At 41.2% G+C, this 27706-nt stretch overlaps 1 protein-coding gene across 1 annotated transcript in view; it reads left to right on the top strand.

The window, feature by feature from the left end:
* ABCA12 (ATP binding cassette subfamily A member 12) overlaps nucleotides 1–27706 on the top strand; it is a 243169-nt gene that overhangs the window by 104110 nt on the left and 111353 nt on the right. The window contains exons 13-23 of the mRNA XM_077272263.1: nucleotides 2833–8325; nucleotides 10055–10176; nucleotides 10454–10542; nucleotides 11565–11803; nucleotides 14733–14818; nucleotides 16282–16406; nucleotides 19326–19481; nucleotides 19591–19776; nucleotides 25252–25438; nucleotides 25522–25661; nucleotides 26476–26604. Coding sequence (XP_077128378.1) covers nucleotides 2833–8325; nucleotides 10055–10176; nucleotides 10454–10542; nucleotides 11565–11803; nucleotides 14733–14818; nucleotides 16282–16406; nucleotides 19326–19481; nucleotides 19591–19776; nucleotides 25252–25438; nucleotides 25522–25661; nucleotides 26476–26604 — 6952 coding nt within the window. The remainder of the gene's footprint in view (nucleotides 1–2832; nucleotides 8326–10054; nucleotides 10177–10453; nucleotides 10543–11564; nucleotides 11804–14732; nucleotides 14819–16281; nucleotides 16407–19325; nucleotides 19482–19590; nucleotides 19777–25251; nucleotides 25439–25521; nucleotides 25662–26475; nucleotides 26605–27706) is intronic.

The raw sequence follows: 27706 nt of genomic DNA, 5'->3' as shown, positions 1-27706 counted from the left end.
TGGTAATGTTGTCCACGTTATTGGCTTTAGGCATGTAGCAGATCAGAGGCATATGATGACTACCCTGCTCACATGAACCTACCTTGTACCAAAAAGTAACAGAGGACAGACATGTATTGACCACCATGACAGTAGATAGGGCTGAGGGGATAACAGTGACATGAATATGCATCAAAGTTCACTCAGTGGATGGATACATCAAAGATTGATGATTGCAATCTCATACAATCCCTAGGCGTTATGTTGGGTTTTCTGTTCATGTGCTCCCCTTCCCTCCCCAATCAACAAGGCACTGGAAAGCACATGCGGAGATGTATAACCAGGGTGTACCTAATAGACTCAAACATATGATTGGTTGATTTTTTCAGAAACCAACCAGAGCTCCCCTGCCACAGCATCACTGCATATAATTACAAACCTGAATCTAGAACATTGCCAGATACTCAATGTGTAGGCCATTGTCTACCTCGGTTTGGCTTAAGAATAGTGAAAGTTGAACCAAGAACTCCAATTCTATTGGACCTTGGCATCTGCCCAAGTTGGTTGTGCACATGTAATCCCTTTAAAACTTAGCTTTTAATATAGTAATAATAATTATAAAACCCTGACCCAAAGCAAACCTTGGTTTAATACCATAAAAATACAATACCACACTTTAGGTCACCTGTTAAATTACTGTACTATAACCTACTGTTCTCGCCTGCCTTACTGTGGAGGTTGGCACCCTAAGAGACGATTTATTGGCGCCCCCACTCAACGCAGGCTGTCCCTCTCTTCCCTACAATGTCCCTCTAGATGTAGGTGGGAAAACAATATAGCGGAGAACAGTGGTGAAGAAAAATAGGATATTACCAAATATATGCAAACAATAAGGGAATTTTAACAGGTGCCTCCAAATGCTACATTAATGATCCAGCACATAGCTAAACACCAATAGAATATGGATATTCAGTCCAGCCAACAGACGTATTTGTCCCATGTCAATAATGAACATTCAATGTCATATATACAATACCAAGGGACCAGCCCAAAAGGATCAGAATATACCAATATGCAATATAAAATATGACTTAGCGTGTGCTGGTATTGCCCCGACGCGTTTCCCCGTTAGCACGGTTCATCAGGAGGGGATAATGTGGTCTTCAGTGCCACCGGATGCCATATGGATAACTAGCATCTGCCCAAGTTGGATCAATATGTCTGTGTGACAACATTAAGTGTCTTGCAACGTTGTGCCTTAAGGTACCGTTACACTAAACGACTTACCAACGATCACGACCAGCGATACGACCTGGCCGTGATCGTTGGTAAGTCGTTGTGTGGTTGCTGGGGAGCTGTCACACAGACAGCTCTCTCCAGCGACCAACGATCAGTGGAACGACTTCGGCATCGTTGAAACTGTCTTCAACGATGCCGAAGTCCCCCTGCAGCACCCGGGTAACCAGGGTAAACATCGGGTTACTAAGTGCAGGGCCGCGCTTAGTAACCCGATATTTACCCTGGTTACCATTGTAAAAGTTAAGAAAAAAACACTACATACTCACATTCTGATGTCTGTCACGTCCCCCGGCGTCCACAGGGTTAAAACTGCTTTCGGCAGGAGCGCTGCTAATATGCACGCGCTGCTGCCGAGAGCTTCCCTGCACTGAATGTGTCAGCGCCGGCAGTAACAGCGGTGACGTCACCGCTGTGCTCTGCTTTACGGCCGGCGCTGACACAAACTAAAAAAATGGCCCAAAATTGATAAAATTGTTAGCACCCTCAATTGGTCAAACTGCAGTCTAACTTTTTTATGTCTGTGTCAGAAGTGGGTTCCTCCTGCGTCTCCTGCTATAGCATTTCATTTTATTCAAATTTCGATGGATAGTTCACCCTGACACTGACGCACCCTGAGCCTGCAGGACAGCTTGAATTTCTTTGGAACTTGATTGGGGCTGCTTATCCACCATCCACACTATCTTGCATTGAAACCTTTCATCAATGTTTCTCTGCTGTCAATATCCTGGGAGATTAGCAACAGTGCGATGGGTTGTAAACTTGTTGATTATGTTGTGCACCGTGGACAAAGGAACATAAAGATCTCTGTAGATGTTGTACTTGTACTTGTAACCTTGAGATTGTTGATATTGTTCAACAATTTTGGTTCTGAAGTCCTCAGACAGTTCTCTTATCCTCTTTCTGTTCTCCATGCTTAGTGTGGCACACACAGACACACAATGCAAAGATTAAGTCAACTTCTCCCTTTTTTTCTGGTTTTAGGTGAGATTTTTATATTGCCCTCACCTGTTATTTGCCACAGGTGAGTTTGAACCAGTATCACATGCTTGAAACAAAGTTGTTTACCCATAATTTTGGAAAGGCTCCAACTATTTTTATCTGGCCCATTTTGGGGATTTTGTGTGAAAATATGTCCTATTTGCCTTTTTTCTTGTTTTTTTTTCTTGTTCCAATATGCACAAAGAAAATAAACATGTGTTTAACAAAAATTGCAATAATTTTCTCGGAGAAATACTTCATTTTCTTCAGCAATTTCAAGGGGCCAATACTTTTGACTATGACTGACTCCTACAATGATGTGTGCTTAATTAAACCAGCCATGCAGGTTAGATAATTTTTGGATGACATTTATACTCTAAAGCTGATTGCTTAGAAAGCACAGGAAGGAATTAAGTGCCTGACCTTTTTACCTTATATACAGCCAAAAAAAATTGTAATAGTGGTTGTATTTCAAATTATAGTTGTGCAATGTTAAATACATGGTTTGTGTTTCTACTGACGTGTTTCATACTCACTAAGTACTAAATAATAAGGATTTTATAACTTGTTTTTCAGCTTGCTAAAACAAGTTTGGGATTTCTTCAATCAAAATGGCTTGAAAACTGCAATAATCTCAGTAGTCCATGACCGTGTCCTGAATAATAGTTCTGCAAATTCTGGGGATGCAATTCTACTGGATCATCTGCTGCAGCTCGTATTCAATATCACAGATTCACTGATATCAGATACAACAATTATCCTTTCTAATGGAAGCACAAACGTGACCATAACAGGACTACAAATGGCCCTGAATAGTTTTATAGAGACTTTTGTACCACAGCCTGAGACCTTTACGTTGGGGTTGGGTGATGCTCAAACAGGCATGAACATGTCAATGATTTTCAGTGAACTTCAACTGTTATTGAGCAGTATGACTACAATGCAGGTGCCAACCAAGACCATCAATATTGAAGCTAATCTTTTCAACCTTATCTTGAACTATACCCAGATTCTCCTGAGTTCTAATAATACAAAGTATATGGAATTGTTTCTGGATGCACAAAAGATAGTCACCAAATTTGCCCAGATGAATACCACCATTTCTGTTCAAGAACTTTCCGCCATCTTTGCTAATTATCTACCCATTTTTGTAGGGTCCAACAATGAAACACAAGCATCTCTCTATACCATCCTTAATATGTGGCAGTATCTTAACAATCTGACAGCTGCACAGTCCATTGACCTGAATAACATCACTGAACTCATTCTACCAATGTTCCAGTCCCTAGTAAATGAAAACACTAATGTTAGTGAACTAATGTCTTGGCTTGTCAACGTTATCTCTAACTATATACCAACAGCAGAAAAAGATGAGTTACACAAAGTTGCGAATGCTACCCTACACCTTATTGATGCTGTGCAGACATGTCGTATTAATATACTGACCTGCCCAGATCTCATTAAAGGAATACAGAACTTTATATCAGATGTAAATACACTTGATACTTTCATGAAAAACAGAAGTCTGGTAAATAGTTCTTTCCTGCATTTTGGATTGTACAATCAATCACAGATCACATTGATAAATGAAATATTTCTGCTACTTTCATATGCAACGGGTCTTCCATATAATGCATCATCAAGCCAGAATGGAATCTATGGAGATGTTCTTACGCTGAAAGACTGGATCTTTAACACAACAATGGAAAATAATCCAAATTTTACTACCGCCCTTTCTCCTCAAAACATCTTAGAAGTACTAAACTCTGTCAACATAACCAAGTTATTACTCAAAGTAGACAATGTTCTTCAAAGCTCCACCTGTGCCAATGATACCGGCAACAATGAATTGTTATGTAAATTAAAGGTGGTGCTTCAACTGGCACAACTTCTAAGTCAAGTACCATTAGACGACAGAATTCAAAGCGATGTATTAGTTATCTCTTCATTATTAAGACAATGGGTAACAATTAACTTTAATTCTGATAGCACAGCCAACCAACAGCTCATTGATCTCTATAACGTAACGATTTTAACCCTTCATCACCAGCCTATACTACAAGCAATAAACACATCTCTGGTGAATATTGTACATATCCTACAAGACATGGGTTTAGTGCAGAATATAAGTATGAATGAAACAGAAATAGCCACCAGCATTTTATCAGAGATGATAAAACAACTTGAGTCTGGACCAAACATATATAACCTCTCCTGCCTGTTACAATATAACATCAGCGAATCTCTAGAATCTATACAATTGAAGTTGGACATGGCCAACTGGTTGATGCTTCACTTACAAAATCAAACCGGAATTATTGCCAATTCTTCAGGAGCCAACATAATTCATATACTGGCACAATGGATTATTAATAATTACCAACACATTAACATACTGATAAGAGATGTACAGGCTGTGGTCAACTCACTCAACCCTCTTTCCCCTAACGCTACTATAGATGCTCTGAAGACGATAGTGGAGGATCTGCTGGATGCTTTCTTACCACAATCTGAAGATGAACATCTAATAGAGTCTTTAAAGATTGTGCTTAATGTAACAAGGTTTCTCATTAACGTAACTGGGCCAGACACGATTAAACAGATTCATATATTCATTAACAATTTTTTGACATTTCAGTCAGATATTTCCAATGATCCTACTAAATTACTCAATGTTCTTTCAGCCTTGAATCAATCTAGCATCATACCTAAAATAAGACAATTTATCAAGTTCTTCATTGTTTCCAATTATAGGCAGTTACTCGATGCACTAAAGATGTTTGATAATTTTGATCAGATGACTTCCAACGTTACTGTTCAAGATCTTTCTGCAATTTTGGTGAAATATCTACAATTTAATTCAGAAACCACTAACAAAGCACCAAATTCTCTAAATGCCGTCTTTAACCTTTGGCAATATCTTAACAATCTAACACTTGGGGAATCAAATAACATAAGTAGTACTGCTATCAACATGTTACCATTTTTACAGTCCAACCTTCTACTAAATGAAAATACTAATATAAGTCAAATAATATCTTGGCTTGTCAACATTATCTCTAGACATGCACCACCAGAAGATCAAGAAAGGTTTGAGAAAGCAGCAAATGCAAGCCTGATTGTTATTGAGGCTATGGAGGCATGTGTTGGTATATCAGAAACCTGCACAGATCTTATTAAAGGAATGGAGAACTTTTTGGTGGATGTAGCCCTATTTGAGACTTTTGTGCACAACAGAACCCTGGCAAATAACTCTCTTCTGCTGTTTGAATCATATAATCAGTCACAGATTGTCCTTGTAAATGAACTATTTATGATGCTTTCATATGCAATGGGACATACATACAACACTTCTACTGTCCAAAATACAATCTATGAAGATCTCCTGAAACTGAAAAGCATGTTCCTCAATACATCAATGGAAGAAGACCTGAACGTCACCATTACTTACCTTCAGAGCATTTCTGAAGTATTAACGTCCGTCAACATTAGTCAGGTTGTTTGTCAGGTCAAAATTCTGCTCAACACGTCAAGTTGTACCAACCAGACTGACGTGGAACCATTTTTGTGCAAATTAAACATGACATTGCAACTCGTACAGTTTCTAAGCCAACTTCCGTTGGCACAGACAACTCATGGCAGCATTTCAATCATCTCTTCAATAATCAGACAATGGTTAAGTCATCTAGATAGGAATATGCCGAGCTACCAACAGCTCCTTGATCTCTACAATGTGACCATCCTAGCATTTGACCAACAGTTCACGTTACAAGCAATAAACACAAGTTTGATAAATATCACATATATTTTGCATGACATGGGTATTCTACAGAATATTAGCGTGAATGAAACAGACATTACCATGACCATTCTTTCTGGGATGATACAACTATTCGATTCTGGTCCCCGCATAGACAACATCTCCAGTATTTTACAAAGCAATATCAGTGGAGTTCTGCAAGCCATGCAATCACAACTACATACCATGAACTGGCTATTGCTACAAGTTGTAGAAACAAAATGGAATTTTAACAGTTCTTTGACTGGAAATACAATATACTCAATAGTTCAATGGATCCAAAAGAATAACCAAAATATTAGTTTGATTTTAGGCGATGTTGAACTTATGATGACTTCATTAAATGATTTTTTTAATTTGGGCTTTATCAATATCTCTTTTATTTGGAATCTTTTTAATGAGAGCATACAACCAGATTCTGAAGTTACATGGCTACTATTACAAGAAATGGAAAGTGCCAACATATCTTTGATTTTAACTTCCATAAATCAACTGCAACAGACTTTAAGGGATATGAAAGGTCTTGGCTTGGAATATACATTTTACAATAATATAATCTCACAAAAAGAAATCACAATAATCATAGAAGGAATAAAGATTCTTAATAACATCCAAGCTAAAGGGACAATAGGAAAAGAGGATATCTACCAAATGTACAACTTTACCTATTTATTGGTGCAAGATGAATGGTCTTGGGTTCCATTTCAAAACATATCAGCAATGGAAGCTGAGCTCCTGGATGTCTTCTACTTAGCAATGACACCGTTCTTAGGCAATAATAGTTCTCAGGCATATAGTGGAAACTGCACTGCACAAGAGGTGCTACAAATTTTGATACAGACCATATTCAAGAATAGCACCACCAATAAGTCACAGGAGTTGGCAACATGCAACTGGCAGTTCATTTTTAATAGTTCTGATGCCACAGCAAGCAGCAACCACACATTGGATGACATGATTTATCTGGCATTGCAAAGCTCCCCAATATTCCATACCGTATGCAGTAAAGACAACCTGCTACCACTGGCTGAAGAGCTGACGTGCTTAGTGCAAGTGATGAGGATGTCCACAAGTGTCCTGGCAGAGTTAAGCATCATATCTGGCTTTCAAGCGCCTCTGATTCAGTCCCTTAATGATAGCGTCACCTTTATCTTCAACAATATTCCAGATCATAATTCTACAGTCGAGACAGAAACACAGATAATGAAAAACCTAGCAGTCATATTGTTCAATCAGTCCAGCCCAGTCCACCTTTTTATTCAATTTATTAGGCAACATTATAATTCCTCCCTTCAGACTTCAGACTTACAGCAGGTATGGACACAAATATCAAAGATCGTTAAGACTACAGTTATAACAAACGGATCAGTTGAGGGTCACATTTATGAACTCATTGAGACTGCGGTGAATTTGACAATACAACCCAACAGGTTGGAATCCTGGCAGAATCTGGATAATATATCCATGAGCTGGACAGATTCCAACATTGATGTGTCTCTTTCCTTGCTGGAAACCTTGAGAAAAGCACTGGTTTCTATAAATGGTGTTACAGATGATAAGGCACTCCAGATCCATCAGGCCATAGCTTCATTGATGAAAAATCCAATGTTCTCTGTCCTCTTTAATGTAACCAATGCTCAGCTGATTAATCCCACTATATCCTCTGTAGCAGAATGTACGGCTGTTGTAAATGCTCTGGCCAACTTCTCAAACTCTATTTGGTCAATATTCGGTCAAGCCCCATCAAACATGGAAGAACTGCTCTCTAACTTTGGTTTCCTGGCTTGTAATACACTTTATGTACAATCAACAAATTATTCCTGGACTCCGAATTTGGAAATCATTAACAATATTTTATCAAATTTGGCAAATTACGTACCTGCAGAAATGAATGGCTATTTTACCGCTATTGAGAAGATCATTTCATTTGTGTTGGAAATCTTTCAGTCTCCAAATATCTCCCAGGAGAAGTTAATAATTGGCGTTTATGAACTATTTATCCAAGAATTGAGGATCTTTAATAACACTGCGATTATAGCCGACTGGTTGGAAAAAATTCCTGTAACAAATGTAACCTCCATTCTATTAAGTCCCGTCAATACTGTTAAGGATCACCAAGTCATTGTTTTAGAAGCAGGTCTTCTTAATTTACTGTCAGGAAGCCTTAAAGCTGAATCATACTCACAAGGAATTTCAGTGTTGTCTGATTTCTTGCTAAATATGGCAAACATCATCAACAGCTTAACGAACAACAGTGGAATAATTCAACAGTAAGTATCTGGGATTGTTGGACTAAGTGTATTTATTGATATTAGCACTATTGAGACCCCTGAGACTCCACTACGGTAGACTTTATGAAGTCTTCTCAAATAGGCCTGAAGATTTCATTGTAGGTGACTCAAATTACTATTATTGTAACTATTACCATAATAATGCATCACCAAATGGGATTTTTATAAATGCAAAACAACAATATTGGTGACTTCAGTTACATACCCATAATAAGCTGCCAAATTATTTCTGTAATTAATAAAAAGAGATATTTAGAGTTTGGTAAATTGGTATTTCCTACTGTAAGGAAATACCATGACATTTGGCAAAGGTCTGACCTCTGAGATCTTTGTTGCTCCTAAAAATAAAAAGATCAAAGTCCCTTTTGTTTTTCTTCAAAATATCAGCACACCTGAAAAGCCCCCGTAATGGTCAGTTTACACATGCCGACTTGTGGCACTAAATGACCGATAATCAAACTCTTTGATGACCAACACTCAATATGCCTACAGAATGATAAGTAATAGAAAGAGGTGAGCAAATTTACTGAGATTCAAATTTGGTAGCTCACTCAAATTTGGCAGGGAAATTTGATTTATATTGAACTTATTTGGTGTGAATTGACTGTTCCTTATTATGTTCCGGGGTCTCTTTCTCCTGACCATAGAGCATAATAAGAAAAAAAAATGAGTACTCACCTCACTACTTGTCTGGTCTGCCACCACTACCTGGTCGTAGGTGTACTCTGGACTCTTACTTCCAAAGTTGCCAGGTGTACATCAACTTCCTTGGCCTTCACCTCTCGGCACATAGACTTACGGCACCGACTAGGCCTTAGACATCGTGCTGGATGTTATGGTGCCACATATGACGTGCTGCCAAGCTTTTGTGCTCAGTTAGTGCTTCGAGCCCTGGTGTCGAGTAAAAAAATGTGGAGGATAAGAACTGCTGGTGAGCGTAGTAAAACAGAAGCAGGACCGCATGGAGGACAGAACATCATTTTTTTTAACTCTTTCCCGATCCTCAACGATTTAGCAAAATGGCGGCCCATGTGGCCAACATTGTGCTGAATTAGCAAAAGACTAATTGCAAAAACTTTGGATCAGAAGAATAATACGTTTTTGATAAGTCTGCAGATAATTCAATTATCTTTAAATAAATTTGTTCATCTCTACTAAAAGAACTTCAGTGAGCATAGGCTTCCAAGAACAATGATTTTTGGGGTAATCCAGAACATCATGGAACCTGATGAACGAGTGTTTTGCTTATTCGTCAGGTTATTGGCAGCTTTTTTTTTCTGTGCGAATATCAGGAAGCAATTGTTTCTAGGAATAGTGGTGGAAAAAGATGGAAGGGGCACTGTGAAAGAACAGTATATGTGTATGGGAAAAGAACTGATTCCTAATTTGAAGCTGAAAGTGGTCCCCCTTACCTCTTGAGCCCCTGGTTGTACACGTTGCACCAGTGATATGTCCGCCCCGACTAGGAATACTTGCCCACGGTAATCATGCAGTGTAAATGCACATTACGGTAACTCCAACAGACTGTGACTCTACTCAAATGTTGCCGTGCAACAAAATGCCACCATTTCCTGGTGCAATAGAATACTCTAGTCCCATACTATGTGATTTTGATTTTAATCAGGCACATATAAAGGTATCCGTTTTAATTGTGTTTTTTAGAACCTAAATTACCAATATTAGTCACAATTATATTGTTTTTTTGCAGACTAATGAATGCCACGACACAATTCACTGTTACTGTGCAGATTCCTCCATTGACAGAACCTTATGAAACTGCCATGAACTGTGTGAAAAATGTGGCCGCCGACCTCACCGATCATCAAACGGGTATAGTGAATGTGACTTTGTAGCCAACATTTCAATGTCTTCAGCCATTTCAGCCATTTATTGTACGAAACTTAAATGGTCTTGGCACTAAACTATAATAAATAGCTCCAATAGCCAAGACAGGAAAACCACTAATTAAGCAGGATTCTATAATGCAATATAGATTTTTCTGCAATTAATGCACTTACCGAAGATTTGAGAATGTGCACTAAAGAACTGATTTCAGTATGGATTTTCTTCTTGTAAAGTCTCTTATTAATCATCGTATCTTCTTTAGGGCACCTTGATGTGGCAATACAGGATTTGTTTACTCCAAGCAATGAATTAGCAAATGGATCAATGGTTCCGGAGTTACTCAATGAAAAGGCAAGCAATGTCATATCGTATACATAATAATCACGAAATGTTACCCACCCCTAACTTACCAATAGTACTCATCTGGGTCCCCCACCAATGACTCAAACCATGGGGCAGAAGCATGCTTGAGAGTGCGTAGAGTGGTGTATGAGCCTAATAGAAAGTCTATGGATCTGTACACCTCTCTGCATATGCAACACCCACTAGGGCCATGGGGCACTCGTAACCGGGTCGGATTGCTCTTAAAGGGGTGGTCATGGCAGCAGTGACCCGGTCCATGACGTGCAATAAAAGGGACGAGGGAAATGTTTGCAGGGGATTATTCATGACGCCACCTGTGGTGTTCGGCTAGAGATGGCCGACGCTGCTAAAGGGGACCACTGGGACCGGTGGTGTTGCAGCTGAGATGGTTTGACTCCCCATAGGTGGAGCGTAGCCCCAGGGCTGCCAGAACAGTCTATGAGGGGTTGTGGACGTTGGGGTGCAAGAATAATTGAAGGACACAGGGACTGTAGTTTTTCTACCTTTAATTGTACGTGCAGTCCGGAGCACAGGTAACAGGTGGTATTAGAGTTCCGGGCAGCCTGGAAGCAGTGCAGAATTCCCCTAGCCAGGCGGGGTTGGAAGCCTCCCTACTGTGCTGCTCTCTGGGTTCCTGATGCTTGTAGTTCTCCTCAAGTCCCTCTCTCAGTCTGTCCACTTAGTGAAACGCTACCCACATGGCTGGCGTCTTGAGTCTTTTCCAGGTGTCACTTCCTCGTGGTGACTCCAGGCTCTGATATGCAGCTGTGCCTTCGGGTGTCAGTTGTGGCCAGGAGACCTGCAATCTCCTGTCCTCTGGATTTGGTGGTGGGGCTTGTAGTTCCCACACAACCACAGACTCCGGTGTCCGCTCTGTTGCTCTCAATCATGGGGTGAGCTCAATCGCAGCTCCACTCCCAGGCTCGCCTCATATCCTCTCCCTTCACTGTCTCACACTGAACTCACTAATATTTTTTACATCGTTCACTCTAATGTTTTCTTTCCTACAGATTTATCAACTGCAAAATGTCACCGCTATACTTTGTGGATTGAATGGGTCAAACAATACATACTGCTATGTGTCATGTCAGTACTTCACGTTGCTCCAAGATGTGGCTAATATCACAAAAACGGGAATTCAAGTTGTCCAGACCGCTCAAAGGCAGAGTGCATCGACAATAATAAAATCAGTTCTAGACAGCATACTTCTGAGCATCGAGAGCGAACTAAACCAAATGATCAGCTCTGTGTAAGTTAATGTACCGATGAGATGGTAGATGTGTTATAATGGCTGTAAGACTATGCTCGATCATTTGTAACATTCATACTAGAAGTGTGCATCTATTCATTTCCTACAGGTCACACAGACATAGTGTAAATGTCCTGATTTTTCTTTTTATTACATAAATGAAGGCCCCATTTACACTAATTAATTATTAATACATTTTAAAATGTTTAGAATTGAGAGTCCTCAGTGGTTGATACCTTTTAATGGCTAACTGAAAAGATTGTAACAAATTGCAAGCTTTCGAGACTACACAGGTCTCTTCATCAGGCATAGACTAATACAAAATCTGAAGAATCACATATTTATGCACAACATAGTATAGAAAAAAAAAAACCATGGATAAGACAGGTGGCATGAAGCAGAATTACCATGAGTGATAAACAGTTATGTCCATAAATATTGGGCCAGTTCTTAGATAAGGATTGTTTTATTGTCCTCTGATTGGGGTCTGGTTCTGTTGTGATGACTAGGGTTGAGCGACCTTAGCTTTTTTAGGATCGAGGTGGGTTTTGTGAAACCCGACCTTCTCGGATGTCGGATCGTATGGAATCGGCCGATTCTACTGTAAAGTCGGGTTCCGGACCCGGAACACGAAACCCAATGTATGTCAATGAAATTTATTTTTTTTTAATTCATATTCTCTCTCTCTCTCTCTCTCTCTCTCTCTCTCTCTCTCTCTCTCTCTCTCTCCTCCGTGCAAGGCATATGTTATTTTTTGACTCCGGAAATTACTACGTCCGAAAACGTAACATAGCACTATGATGCCGCAGGAGCCGGAACCTATGTCATCACGCTGCCCACAATTAATTGGCTCAAAAAAATGGCGGGGAAGGCGTCATTCGAAACGCGACTTTGGCGCCAAGTTCGCGTTCCACGTGGCCGACCCACACTGGGATCGGATCGGGTTTCATGAGACGCCGACTTTGCCAAAAGTCGGCGACTTATGAAAATGAACGACCCGTTTCGCTCAACCCTAGTGATGACCCCTCATAGTCTGAGGGGAAAATTCCTTAGTTGATGTAAAAAGACATAAATCCATGCGACACATTCATTCCTGCACTAAGACAGTCAAAGGTCATCATCAGCTTATATTCCCATACTCTTCTATCTCTCTTAGATTTGAAGTTACCTTTTAACACAAGTAAGTTCATGTCCATAATGCTATGATTTGGGAGACAAAAATGTATTGCCACAGTTAGATCCATTCTTTTTTCTCTTATTGTGTGGCGGTGAGAATTCATTCTTGCTCTAAGCTTTTGCCCTGTCTCCCCCACATACAGACCCCCAGTTGGACATTTAGTACAAATAATTAGGTACACCACATTAGATGTGATGCAGCTGAATGTACCTGGTATCTTGTAGTCCTGATGTGAATTGGGGATCTTTATCTTGTCCGTGGTCATTATAAATGGACAGGTTTTACATTTTTTCTGATTGCAAGGAAAGGTACCTGCAGCTGTTGGAGAGGACATGGTTGTTTTTTTTCGTTTTTTTTCTGTGCTATGTTGTGCATAAATATGTGATTCTTCAGAATTTGTATTAGTCTATGCCTGATGAAGAGACCTGTGTAGTCTCGAAAGCTTGCAATTTGTTACCATCTTTTCAGTTAGCATTAAAAGGTATCAACCACTGAGGACTCTCAATTCTACATATTTTTCTATCTACTGGCTAACACGGTACCAAGATATATATCTTTCCTGTATTACATTTTAAAGCATTTTAACTTTGGGTATGTTTTTTAAAAGTCAATATCGACTGTTAGGATTGCTGCTTCCAATAGGTGGCGCTAGAGTTCTAGTCGTCTTCCTCTCTGAAAAGGCAATTTGCATATTTAATTTCCAAGAGGAGCATGCATGGCCTTTAAGTCTCCTCACTCTGACATGCCAGGCCTAGCTTGTCACTCTCCACAAGGAGAAACGTTACCCCTTAGTCCCCTGTCTAGAGCCTCTCACCTAGCCAAATCATATCTCATACTTTGCGCTGATGAGATGCAACATCCTGAAACACCATGTCTGCTAAGAGTCTAGTTTGGCTTTTATCCTAAGTCATGTGACAAGGCTCATTAAAGGGTCGATATTGACTTTTAGGATTGCTACTTACAATAGGTGGTACTATAGTTCTAGTCCTCTTCCCGTCTGAAGAGGCAATTTGCATATAGTATGTGATAAAGAAATCATTTCCATTTGTACACCGGTTTGTAAAATAAAAATGCATTTTTTCAGCACAACGTTGTTACTAGGGGCCACACATTAAAAATGGTATTGTACAGACTCATTGAGTATGAAGTCAACCTGTCACCAAGTTTTTTCTTCTAATCTTAGAGCAGCATAATGTAGGGGCAGAGACCCTGATTCCAGCTATGTGCTGCCTACTGCACTGCTTGTTGTACTTTTCATAAAATCACTGTTTTATCAGCAGGAGATTATCTCTAGAAGACTAGTAAACCTGCTGCTATGCAATCCTACATATTTGTGAGCTTGGTATAGCTCCACCCCCACCACTTTTTGGAAGTTTTTTCAGTGTACACAGAAAGCTGACAGTCAGTGATGTGGACGGGGTTATACAGAGCTCAGCATTTAGGGCACTGCTAGATCTGCAGCAAATTACATCTTTTAATAAAAACTACAGCAAGCAGCCTAGTAAGTAACATTGCAGGAATCAGGGTCTCTGTCCCTATATTATGCGGCTCTCAGATGGAGTAGTCAAAACCTGCTGACACATTCCCTTTGAAGGAGCTATACAGTTATATAAAAAGTGTTCCAATGTGATTAAAATTGGGACAATTTCGTTTGTCATTTCTGATTCTCATTTACAATATAACCCTAGTTTTCTTTCAGTATTGAACATTTCTGTGATTAATTGAACAATTATCTCCTGCATTTTCTTTCAGGCTTCCAGTAAGTGACTTATCAAACATCACCTCGTTGCTAATCAACTTTGCCAACGTAACTAATGGAACAAGTGAGGATATTCAAGGTAGGCCGCAAATTAAAGTAATCATTATCACCAGGGTCGAACTGTGAGTGATCTGGTCACTCTGGCACTAAAAGTCACGATACGTTAGTCACGAAACTGAGCCATCACACACATCCTTTAGATTGATGATTTGCATTGGAAGAAATCGCATCACTTCCATTTTTTTTTTAACAACGAACCATTAGAAGGGTGGTCATGGCGAAAAGAATAGTATAAAAATTAATAATCTAAACGATACTCACCTACTGGCACCCGCATGGATCTAGCGCGGCTCTCTGTGGTCTGTGCTGTCACAGGAAGAGGAGACATCACCATTCAATAAGTAATAGAACTGCTGTACTTGAGATTAGCTGCAGCGGTCAGGAGACTTGAGCAGCCTGTCATCAGAAAAATATCAGAGGTCATGCTGTACAAATCACCTGACCACTGCAGCCAGTCACAGGCCACAACAATCTTTTTGCTGGCGGAATGATGATTTTTCCTCTTCCTGTGTCAGCACAGACAAAGGAGCAGACTGCGCCAGATCCATGTTGGTGACGGTAGGTGAGTATTGTTTAGTTTGTTATTTTTTACAATTCCAACAATTCCAAGCCCCTGAGGAACTTTTATTTTTACCAGACTAAACCCCTTTAGACATAAATAAATGTTGTAACTGAATAAAACTGGCCATACACATAAGATGACTGTTGACCTACAGCTATGTTTCCCGACACCACACTTGGACAATCGTTCGTGTGGTTTCATGGGGAGAAAAGGGAAAGCTTCTGCCAGACTCTTCTGGCAGCAGCTTATTAGTCTTGAAAATAAAAGAATCAGCTGTTGAAATTCCAGCTGCCCGATCCTTCTTATCTGCCAAATTGCCTGTTGCCCAAATTTAATGTGTATGGAGACCTTAAGGCTATGTGCACACGTCAGGATTTTGTCAGGATTTTGTCAGGATTTTGTCAGGATTTTTCATCAGGATTTGTAGCCAAAACCAGGAGTGGAACAATTAGAGGAAAAGTATAATAGAAACATATGCACCACTTCTGCATTTATCACCCACTCCTGGTTTTGGCTACAAAACCTGATGAAAAAGCCTGACAAAATCCTGACAAAATCCTGACGTGTGCACATACCCTCAGGCCTCTCCTAGGCGTCGCTGGCTCTGTCTTGAGGGTTATTTGTCCTTCTTTGACGTAGCAATTTTAAGGCATGATATTGTACAGTTTAGGGAATTCTCAGTAGAAAAAAAGTATTATTGAAAGCCCCTACTTTCCCTCAACATGAAGGCATCAGGTTGTTGAGCTGATTCAATTCCGAAGAGAGATATTGAGATGAAACCAATAAGTCCTCATAATAAGGCTATAGCCATACAAAACGTATGCACTTTAGAGGATATTTCTTCTGGTCTTTACATGTGATACATATGAAGCAACTAAATAATAAAATAAGTAGCAATACTAACTTTTATTTTATCCTAGTACCTTTAGGAACCATATTCCACAACAGCAGCCATGTCGAGGAGCAGTTAAGACAAGTAGTAAACCTGAGTCAACCAACTGTCAGTGCACTGATGAGTGTGCAGATCCCAAGTAACAAGATTGATGTGAGTTTTTCATTAACTTATTTTTTAATGATTGTATATTGACCCGACAAACAATGAAGTCCCGTCATCATGTTTTCAGAATAAGGCCGGGGTCTCGCGCGAGTCTGTCACATCAATACCCAGCACTGCCGCTGGCACTCGGGACCGGAGTGTTCAGCTGCATAGAAATACATGTAGCTGCAAACTCCGGTCCCGAGTGCCGGCGGCAGTGCCGGGTATTGAGGCGAGAGACTCGCATGAGTTTCTTGCATGGCACTCGCAAGTGTAACCCCAGCCTAACAGAGAAGATCATTTGATGAATGGGGAGCTGCTGTTTAAAAAAAAAGATAAAGGAAATCTCATGCATAATAATAAAAAATCATTATTTGGTCCTAGAGAGCATGGGTACTGAGAACCATTTACAGACTGCAGATTGTGACTGCTCTGATCAAAGCTACTGTAGATTGATTTATGTGTAACACCCCAAGTAACCGGTTGTTACAGTGATGTTGCCTTCCTTTCGGGAGTACAATATTATGCTTGGAGGCAAGGAGGATTTCCTTTACCAGGTAACGCACCTACATACAACACATTCTGAATCCAGGTCAGAAGGGGGAGCTCTGAACCCGGATTCAGGGGAGCTTCCCCAGTTTTAAGGGTTCTGGTCTGGAGGAGGAGTTAGTTCAGTCTGGAGCAGACAGTGAAGGAGTGAGGAGTGAGAGCAGACAGCGGAGCCGTGCAGCCAGGATTGGGCTGCAGCTCCAGGAAAGGAAGTGAACCTGAGGGGTTGAATGCAGTGAAGCATCTGAGGAAAGAAGCACAGGAGCAGGAGAGGGCTTGGAGGGGAACTGTGACCAGGCACCCTCAGAGCCAAAGCGCAGGAACCGGGCACTGGGAGCCTGAGGCTGTTGTACTCCAGGTCGCACGGCAGAATCGGAGGGCATAGGACTTCATGTAATTTGCCTGTACCCACACCTGAAGGTGCAGCACTACACTAAGAGCCCGGGTTGTGATAGAGACCCTATAAAAAGGCTCACACTGCCCATCATACAGGTAACTGTCCCAGGACAAAAGAGAGAGGACTTTGTATGGAAGCCACAGGCAGCAAGGACCTCGCATACGAGCGCGAGTAGCAAGGCTTACAGACCTCACCTAGGAGAGGGATCACCTTTGCCTCCAGGCCAGCCGGACCATATCACCACCTGTTCCTGGTACCCTGGACTGTGGCATGCTTACAACCAGTAAACCAGGTAAAGACGTGTCAACTCTGTGTCCTCCACTTATTTGCCGGCATACACCATCCCTGCCCAGCACACCGGGAGCCTTGGGGACCCCGCTTCACCTGTGGGAAGTTATACCATCTATGCTGCAGTAACATCATCCCAAAGGACCCCTTTAACCAGCGTCGGTCCCTACTGACTGAGAACCACAGGTGGCGTCACGAACAGAAACTTTATCACTACTCCCTTTTAAAGACCATTCCCCTTTTAATTGGGGGCCCAGGGCCACGGACCGGGTCGCTGTCACCGGGACCACCCCTTTAATTGCGACCGGACCCAGTACCGAGTACCCCACTGCCCTGGTGGGTGACTTATATGCGTGACATTAGGAGGACGAAAAAGGATAAATCCACCATAATTTTTAACAAGATTATTAGCTGTGCACTGTACGGTATGCTGGTGGTATTGTATTTGGGAACTGTTTGCCGGTATCGGTTATTATTTAGGCTCTGTTGTTATTTCGGCACTGTATGGCGATATTACTAAAATACTGTCTGGCAGTATCGGCATGATGGCATAAACTGAGCTGTTTGGCAGTAATGATTAGGGACTACATGGTAATTGAGAATTGTGTAGTAGTTTTTTAAAGACAATTGGTGTGATTGTGCTACTTTTTGTATTTTTTTTTAAATATATTATAGCTGCATAATATGCTCTTTTAACTTTAGCCTATTTTTAAAATAATGTCCCTTAAAAACACATAAGAGTTCTAAAACAGTGGATAACTATGGCCTTCCCATCCTTCTAAGATGCCAACTCAAGCCCTTTATTAAGAAACAATACTAACTTACAGGTCCTCCTCTCAAAATGATCTTATGGGCCCTGTCCTTGGATTCTGGCAACTGATAAGACGTCTTCCATGTATGATTTCTGTGCTAGCCACATTGATTACAGAGAACACCTTCTTATTTGCCCCCTTAACCCTTGTACAGAGATTTAGCCTTCAGTGAAAAGACCCCTAGGTTGCATTAACAGAGTAGATGCTGGCTGGTGAAACGAGTTGGCAGCAGGGACAGTATTAATGCTAGTGATCTTGGGTTAGGTACAAGAACAAGAGAAACCAAAGTGATATAATTAAAGATGATGTCGGAAAGCAAGTGCGAGCATCCATCCAAGTAAGATGGTAGAGCAGTAATTCACAAATTGTGTCAGATGTCAGAAATAGCGATCAGGAATTTCGCACCAGGATCAGAATAAACACTGATAAGGGGCAGGATGCCGTGATGTGCCATTGGCTACCGAACACTGCCCTTCATCAGTCTGCTGTCTAGCAGAACAGACCTTATTAGAATACCAGGCCTGGCAGAAAGAGGGCCGCTCAGCTCTTACGTTATCACCACCCCCTCCATCGTCAGTTCCACCCACCGAACCCTGAGAGGGAGACGATTTAGGAAGGGGCCAAGTGAGTATGTAGCAATGAGATACCAATACTAATGTGGTACTACCTGAAGTTTACGGGTCCAAAGGTGTTTCTGCACTTCTTTATTTCAGACAGGATTACCGATCAACCTCATGTAATTACATATAACAGGCATTAATTTTTCAGAAGTAAGACATCAATCATTCCATTCTTTTTTTTAGGCAGTTACTAGTGTTAGTAGTGTAAACGACTGTCACTTTAAGCTGGATCATGGTCATATTTTTAATTCTTTCCCCATAGATTATCGACTGTTTCTTCACTCTGTATCAGTGTCGTACAAACCTCTCTCTGGTGGCTGAACCACTGCAAGTATTTTGTAACTTACCTCCAGATAAAGGATACCAAACGGCCATAATATTTTTCCAGAATATAGATATTCTTCAACTAATATACAGGGTAAGTGGCACACAGTAGCAATGATTATATATTGCCTGCATTAGTGTATATATATTGTTTATATTTTTAGCTGAGGCTACACCTTACAGAGACTTATGTCGTATTGTAGATGGTGGTTCCATCAACATGGCAAAAGGATCTTGATATTATCAAAGCGGCACTGATTAACCTGCTCCAGAAAATGGATGAGATATTTGCAGACTTGCCTTCCCAAGAGGAGCTAAACAGTGTGCTGGGTATCATGAAGAAACTTTTGGGTGTGCAGCCCCGTTCACTCAGGCAGAGAAGAAGTGTGGTAAGTTTTTCATAAATGAATTTAATGGTATACACGGACAAGCTAAAGGGTAACAATGTTTTGAACTTTTAATTTTAGTCTCCATATCACACCACCCACTACTGCTTCAAAAGTAAAACAATCATTTTATAGACAATCATCTTGGTCATCTCATACAAAAATTTGACTTGCAAATATTTAGCATATAATTACTTATGCCGATTCTTGTCATGTGACTGCATTGTTACTGTTATGCTCCTAAATATCTAAATTTTAATTTTTATTATTTGGTTAATATTTTGTAAATCCACCTTTGACTTTCAACACTGCCTGAATCCTTCTGGGCAGCTCTTGATCAGATTAAAGCATGTCTTGACTGAAATCTGATCCCAGACCTTTAGGGTATGTGCACACGTTGCGGATTTCTTGCAGAAATTTCCTGGAGAAACCTGGAAATTTTCTGCAAGAAATCCGCATTTTTTTTTTTGCGTTTTTTTTCCGTTTTTTTCGCGTTTTTTAGCATTCTGCAAGCGTAATTAGCTTGCAGAATGCTAAAGTTTTCCAAGCGATCTGTAGCATCGCTTGGAAAACTGACTGACAGGTTGGTCACACTTGTCAAACATACTGTTTGACAAGTGTGACCAACTTTTTACTATAGATGCAGCTTATGCAGCATCTATAGTAAAAGATAGAATGTTTAAAAATAATAAAAAAAATAAAAAAAAAGGTTATACTCACCCAGACATCTCCTCAGCGGCGTCCGTTCCTCTTCCTATAGCTGGTCTGTGTGCACAGGACCTTCCGTGACGTCACGGTCACGTGAGCGGTCACATGACTGCTCACGACCAATCACAGGACAGTGAAGTCATCGGCAAGGTCCTTCACCGCACATCAGCTACAGGAACCGAAGCGACAGCGTGCAGTGGAGGCGGGAAGACATCGAGGGTGAGTATAGGACTATTTTTTATTTTAATTCTTATTTTTTGACCACTTATATGGTGCCCAGTGCGTGGAGGAGAGTCTCCTCTCCTCCACCCTGGGTACCAACCGCACATAATCTGCTTACTTCCCGCATCGTGGGCACAGCCCCGTGCGGGAAGTAAGCAGATCAATGGACCCCTAGGTGTGCGGAATCCCCTGCAATTCCGCATTTTAATGAACATGTTGCTTTTTTTTCCGCAATGCGATTTTTTCGTGGAAAAAAAGGCTACATTTGCACAAAAAAATGCGGAATACACTTAAAATAATGGGAGGCATATGTAAGCATTTTTTCGCGTTTTTATCACGTTTTTATAGCGAAAAAACGCGAAAAAAACGCGAAAAATACTTAACGTGTGCACATGGGCTTACTACCAAAGTTGGTGCATACTGGTCGACTCACTTGGGTATGTAAACAGTTTTCCTTCAACTCTACCCACAAGTATTTGATTGGGTTGAGGTCTGGAAATTGTGGGGGCCAAGCCAGAATCTCCCTTTCATTGTCACTGAACCATTTCTTTGCCAATCTTGACATATGCTTCAGGTTGTTGTCCTGCTGGAACACTATGTCATCCTTTTCATACTCATAGTACTCGATTGAACAAAGTAACTCGTCTTGTGGGATACTCACATATAGCTCAGCATTGAGACCACCATCAATCCTAGTCAAGTATCCAATGCCTTTGAAACAACCCCATATTATCAGCTTCCTCCACAAAAGTTGACTTTGCCTTCAATTTCTCGATCCTTAGCCCCTTTTCCCTAGTTTCTTCAAGACCCATTTGCACCCATCAGAGCCTGGATAATGCATTTAGTTCTTTTTTGCAAACTCGAGTTGTTGCTTCTTATTCCTATTGAGGATTCTACACCTTTTTTTTGGGCCACCATTCCAGACTTGTGTAATGTGCATCACACGGTACTAGCATGGACGTCTGTGATCTCATTATTACGATGCATACAAGCCACCTCCACTGCCATGCTTGTTGTGCCAGAATTGATAGACCTTGTGATGAGATAACTTGTTGACTTCGATAATTTGCCTGGATGTCCACTTCTTCTGAACGGATAAATGGACCTTTCGCTTGGGACTCAACCTAAAAACACACTGAGCTATTAGGTAATAGGAGAACAGGCTGCAATTTGTAGTATTTAAGAACAAAAAGATTTTTCCACCACCAGGAGCAAAACAGTAACAATGCAGTAAAATTACAAGAGTCTGCACAACTAATAATATGCTAAATAGTTGCAATGCAAATTTATGTATGAGGTAGACAAGATGATTGTCTATAAAATGATGGTATTCTCACGATCAAAGCAGTAGTAGGTGGTGAGATATGGAGCCTGAAAGTCAAAAGTTCAAAACCTTTTTAGACTTTTGCTCATCACTATATAAGGCAGATATGATAAAAGTCATCTCATGGGAGGGCTGGCAGTTAGGTTCCCCCTCCTCTCCACTACTCCAATTTAGGCATGTATATATATATATATATATATATATATATATATATATATATATATATATATATATATATATATGTATATATATATATATATATATATATATATATGTATATATATATATATATATATTTATACACACACTGCTCAAAAAAATAAAGGGAACACTTAAACAACAGAATATAACTTCAAGTAAATCAAACTTCTGTGAAATCAAACTGTCCACTTAGGAAGCAACACTGTTTGACAATCAATTTCACATGCTGTTGTGCAAATGGAATTGACAACAGATGGAAATTATTGGCAATTATCAAGACACACTCAATAAAGGAGTGGTTCTGCAGGTGGGGACCACAGACCACATCTCAGTACCAATGCCTTCTGGCTGATGTTTTGGTCACTTTTGAAAGCTGGTTGTGCTTTACAACCCATGCAAGTGGCTCAGGTAGTGCAGCTCATCCAGGATGGCACATCAATGTGAGCTGTGGCAAGAAGGTTTGCTCTGTCTGTCAGCGTAGTGTCCAGAGCCTGGAGGTGCTACCAGGAGACAGGCCAGTACGCCAGGAGACCTGGAGGGGAGGAGGGCAACAACCCAGCAGCAGGACCGCTACCTCAGCCTTTGTGTAAGGAGGAACAGGAGAAGCACTGCCAGGGACCTGCAAAATCACCTCCAGCAGGCCACAAATGTACATGTGTCTGCACAAACGGTTAGAAACTGACTCCATGAGGATGGTCTAAGTGCTCGGCATCCACAGATGGGGGTTGTGCTCACAACCTAACACTGTGCAGGACGCTTGGCGTTTGCCACAGAACACCAGGATTGGCAAATTCGCCACTGGCGCCCTGTGCTCTTCACAGATGAAAGCAGGTTCACATTGAGCACATGTGACAGATGTGACAGAGTCTGGAGACGCCATGGAGAGTGATCTGCTGCCTGCAATATCCTTCAGCATGACCGGTTTGGCGGTGAGTCAGTAATAGTGTGGGGTGGCATTTCTCTGGAGGGCCACACAGCCCTCCATGTGCTCGCCAGAGGTAGCCTGACTGCCATTAGGTACCGAGATGAGATCCTCAGACCCGTTGTGAGACCATATGCTGGTGCGGTTGGCCCTGGGTTCCTCCTAATGCAGGACAATGCCAGACCTCATGTGGCTGGAACGTGTCAGCAGTTCCTGCAATATTGAAGCTATGGACTGGCCCACCCGTTCCCCAGACCTGAATCCGATTGAACACATTTGGGACATCATGTCTCGCACCATTCACCAATGTCACATTGCACCACAGACTGTCCAGGAGTTGGCGAAGGCTTTAGTCCAGGTCTGGGAGGAGATCCCTCAGGAGACCATCCGCTACCTCATCAGGAGTATGCCCAGGCATTGTAGGGAGGTCATACAGGCGCTTGGTGGCCACACACACTACTGAGCATCATTTCCTTGTCTTGGGGCATTTCAACTGAAGTTGGATCAACCTGTAATTTGATTTTCCAATTTGATTTTGAGTATCATTACAAATTCAGACCTCCATGGGATGTTAATTTTGATTTACATTGGTCATTTTTATGTTTTATCCTTATCAACGCATTCCACTATGTAATGAATAAAGATTTGCAACTGAAATATTTCATTCAGTGTCTAGGACGTGGAATTTTAGTGTTCCCTTTATTTTTTTGAGCAGTATATATATATTATATATTAGCATAGCTGGGAAGGGCAGTGTTAAATCCCAGCTCTGCAGTCTTGATTAGATAAACCTGTAGGGTTTAGATAAGAACCAGGAAGTAGCTTCATGGAATTTCAGTCTCCTGAGGGAGTGTTAGGGTACCGTCACACAGTGCCATTTTCATCGCTACGACGGCACGATTCGTGACGTTCTAGCGATATCGTTACGATATCGTTGTGTCTGACACGCTACTGCGATCCGGATCCCCGCTGAGAATCGTACGTCGTAGCAGATCGTTTGAAACTTTCTTTCGTCGTCTAGTGTCCCACTGTGGCGGGATGATTGCATCGTGTGACACAGGTTGTATACGATGTGCGCACAGTAACCAACGGCTTCTACATCGCAAATACGTCATGAAATTATTGCTCCAGCGCCGTGTATTGCAACGTGTGACCGCAGTCTACGACGCTGGAGTGATAATCATACGACGCTGCAACGTCACGAATCGTGCCGTCGTAGCGATGAAAGTGCCACTGTGTGACGGTACCCTTAGTCTGCTGGATGATGAAACAGAGATGAGTGTGCTGCTGGTGACCAGCCAAAATGTGAGCTGCAGCTGAGAGAGAGAGACTTGCCAGGGCCTCTGTCTGAATGGAGTGGCTGGGGAGTCAGTCAGTCTGCTGAATGTAGCAAAGGCCAGAATCCCTCTCTGAGAAGAGACCACACAGGTCCTGTACAGAGAACTGCAAGTATCAGTGGTTGCTATGGACAATGGCTGTTTTGTTTGACCAAGCTGGGGCTAGCTGAGCCGTGTATGAATAGCCCAGTGCCCAGACAAGGCTAGGGATTTGCTTATGAATTTGTTCTGGTGCTGTGCAACCTGTGGAAAACAATAAAAACTGCACATTTGGACCAAACTGCATTGCCTGTGTGTATGGTACCTAAGGCCTAATGCCTAATCCCTACCTGTGAGAGAAATCCTAATATATATACAGTATATATTGTTTTCTTGTATTACTGTAACTTATCTACAATAAAACTAACTTGACAACCTTACAAGTAGTATTCATGCAAATATTCCACAGTGTGGTGAATCCTCTGCAGACCTAGCTCCCCATGGCTGAAATAGAGTCTGCACACAATTCTTAGAGAGCCCGACTCCCTTCCGTCTGTCCACTTTTTCTTACTAGCATTATTCAATGCAAATAGAACGTAGTATGACTGCAAGATCCGTCTCCACAAGGTTTGTAAGGAGGCACATGGGTCTGCATATGAGCTGTAGAGAGAAAACACTGGGATCGTTTTTTAAACAAGTCAATTTATAAAGTTGCATAATTTCCTTTTTTCAAATGCCATGGTATATACCTTAAAGACGTTTTGTCATATGCTTTCTATTTTCAGGATCTTCTATTGGATCCAAGTAACCGAGCGATCACTGCCTCATTTACTGATATTACAAAACTTCTGTGTAATGGGAACTACAAGGGACTGAGCCAGGCCCTCTACTCATTATACCCTACTTTACAATCATCTGCAAAACAAAGCAGAGCCAAGACGCTTGACCAGTTATACGGCATACCTACCAACAGTAAGTCCGGACTCGGGAGGATATTAGAGGTATTATATGTGCTTTTTGTTTCCACCCCTAGTTCATAACTGTCTATTTTTCAGACTCATTTTGCTTAGAATTATTCACAAATCTGGTGAAGACGTCTTCTGGAGCCAGTTATTGGATTCTGCTGAAACCGTTGTTATATGGACAAATTCTTTACTCACCAAACACTGCGGAAACTCAGAAGATAATGGAGAAGGTACAAAGCCACATGAAGAAAAAAACCTACAGACAGATGGAGCAAGCGCCAAATGATTGTGTTGGTCTCACTCTGTTTGTGCTACTTTTATGGCCAATAAGTATGTAACATCGCAGTCATGTGATGCAATTTAGTTTGATGCTTGCTACTCCTGTACATGATGCTGTGCACCCACATGTGTGCAGGTTTCAGAAAATACATATATCATTGATATAACTAATAGGATATTCTGCAGTCACAAAAATTGTTGCAAGACAGGTATGTAGAGTTGCTATCAGATGTCAGGCTCGCTGATCACGTTAGAGCTCATTCAGGTGTCCGTTTCTCACATACGAGTATTATGGATAAAACTCATATCTATTATAGACTATGGAGCTCTTCAATGTTTTTTGTCAGATCAAGTGGTCCATGCAAAATTGTGGAGACATGTCCAATACTGCTCTAGGTTTCAGCTCAAAATCGGTAATTGAAGTCTATGGGCGTGAAAAAAATCGAAGTGCACTCAGATGGCATCCATGTGCTGTCTGCTTTTCCTGGACTGGTTGATGGGAGAAGCTGGAGAAATATCTTTTTTTCTTATCCAAGAAAAACTGATGAAACTCTGACCAAACTCCTGATGACACTCTGATCAAAAACACTGATGAAATGCAGCCCGTTATTCTCGTATGTGAAAAAAATGGATGTCTGATTGAGTCCTTACTGTAAGACCAATATACTCCCAATGTGACTGTTTTATACAGATCAAATGTTCACTGTAGTTTCTATTCTTCTTAAATGAAATATACAGTATCTATCATTTTCTAATGTTTTCCAGACTAGCAACAAGATACTAGAAGTGGAAAATTACAAGAAAACATTCAACACTATATCCACCAACATTCAGAAACTTATGGATAACTGGAAATACATAACAGAAGCTGGCAAGCTGATAGCCACATTGCAGGCAAGTGCTTGTCTAATCTGGGAGCAGATTTACCTAGGGGTGCGACGTGACATTTGGCTTGTAAAACTCAGATCCTATTGCAGGAATTCAGTTCCTTGATTTGGGGTTGAGGTGGTCTGTATATAGTCTGTAATATCTTTTTTTTTAACATCAGTTGCAGCATAATTACTTTCTAATCGGCCCAGTGGGTATACATTATTATATTGTCTCTAATGAACTATTACTTACTTTTACTTCTAAGCACAAGAAGCATAAAAACTCATTGAATTAGCCTGAACCTTCGAGATTTCTGAACCTGGAAAAATATGTTATTTTTTACAATAACATCTCTGATTACTTGCAGAATTATATTATGCTGTACCCCTGGTTGTAGAATACGTCTGCAGAAGAGCCATGATCGGAGCATAGCGTATATAGTGGAAACGCTATAACTTCCATTTACTACTTTTATGCAGCTGTATACTATAGTGTCTAGTATGTTTTAAGGTTACACACTAAAGACGCGCCGTTGCCCTTCGTGAGCCCGTAGATCGCTAGGACTACAGTGCTAGGAAAGTGGTGAGCGACTTTAGCTCTTTTCTAGGCAACAGGGCATGTGCTGCCAGGAGTCAAGAAAGCATCAGGGTTTCCTAGTATTCTTGCCACGGTCTACAAGCTCACAGGGGCCCAATCCAAAATCATCAGATGGATCAGGTGTAATATTCCTTGAGACGCCATCAATGTCTTTACTGAAGAAAGCCTTTAAAGAGGTTGTCCAGGACTTTATCATTGATGGCCTATCCTTAGCATAGGTCATCAATGTCTGATCGGTGGAGGTCCAACACCCAGCACTGCCACTGATCACCAGGTCCCTGATCAGCAGGTTCTGCAACATTATGGAGCTGCACAGCACAGGTCTATCTGTATACTGCTGTATACTGCACTTCCACCCACTATTAACTTGAATACGTGGCACATGTGTAGTACCCGGCCGCCTTCACTATACAACTTTGTAACTTTGCAGTTTCGGGTGCCACTGACACCAGGACCAGCTGATCAGTGCTGGGTGTCACCCCCCACCGATCAGACATTGATAACCTATCCTAAGCATCAGCCATCAATA

This window comes from Ranitomeya variabilis, chromosome 7 (assembly GCF_051348905.1).
Source record: "Ranitomeya variabilis isolate aRanVar5 chromosome 7, aRanVar5.hap1, whole genome shotgun sequence".
Taxonomy (NCBI): domain Eukaryota; kingdom Metazoa; phylum Chordata; class Amphibia; order Anura; family Dendrobatidae; genus Ranitomeya; species Ranitomeya variabilis.
Note: the sequence above shows the minus strand (reverse complement) of the source record. Positions and strands in the feature narration are given on the sequence as shown.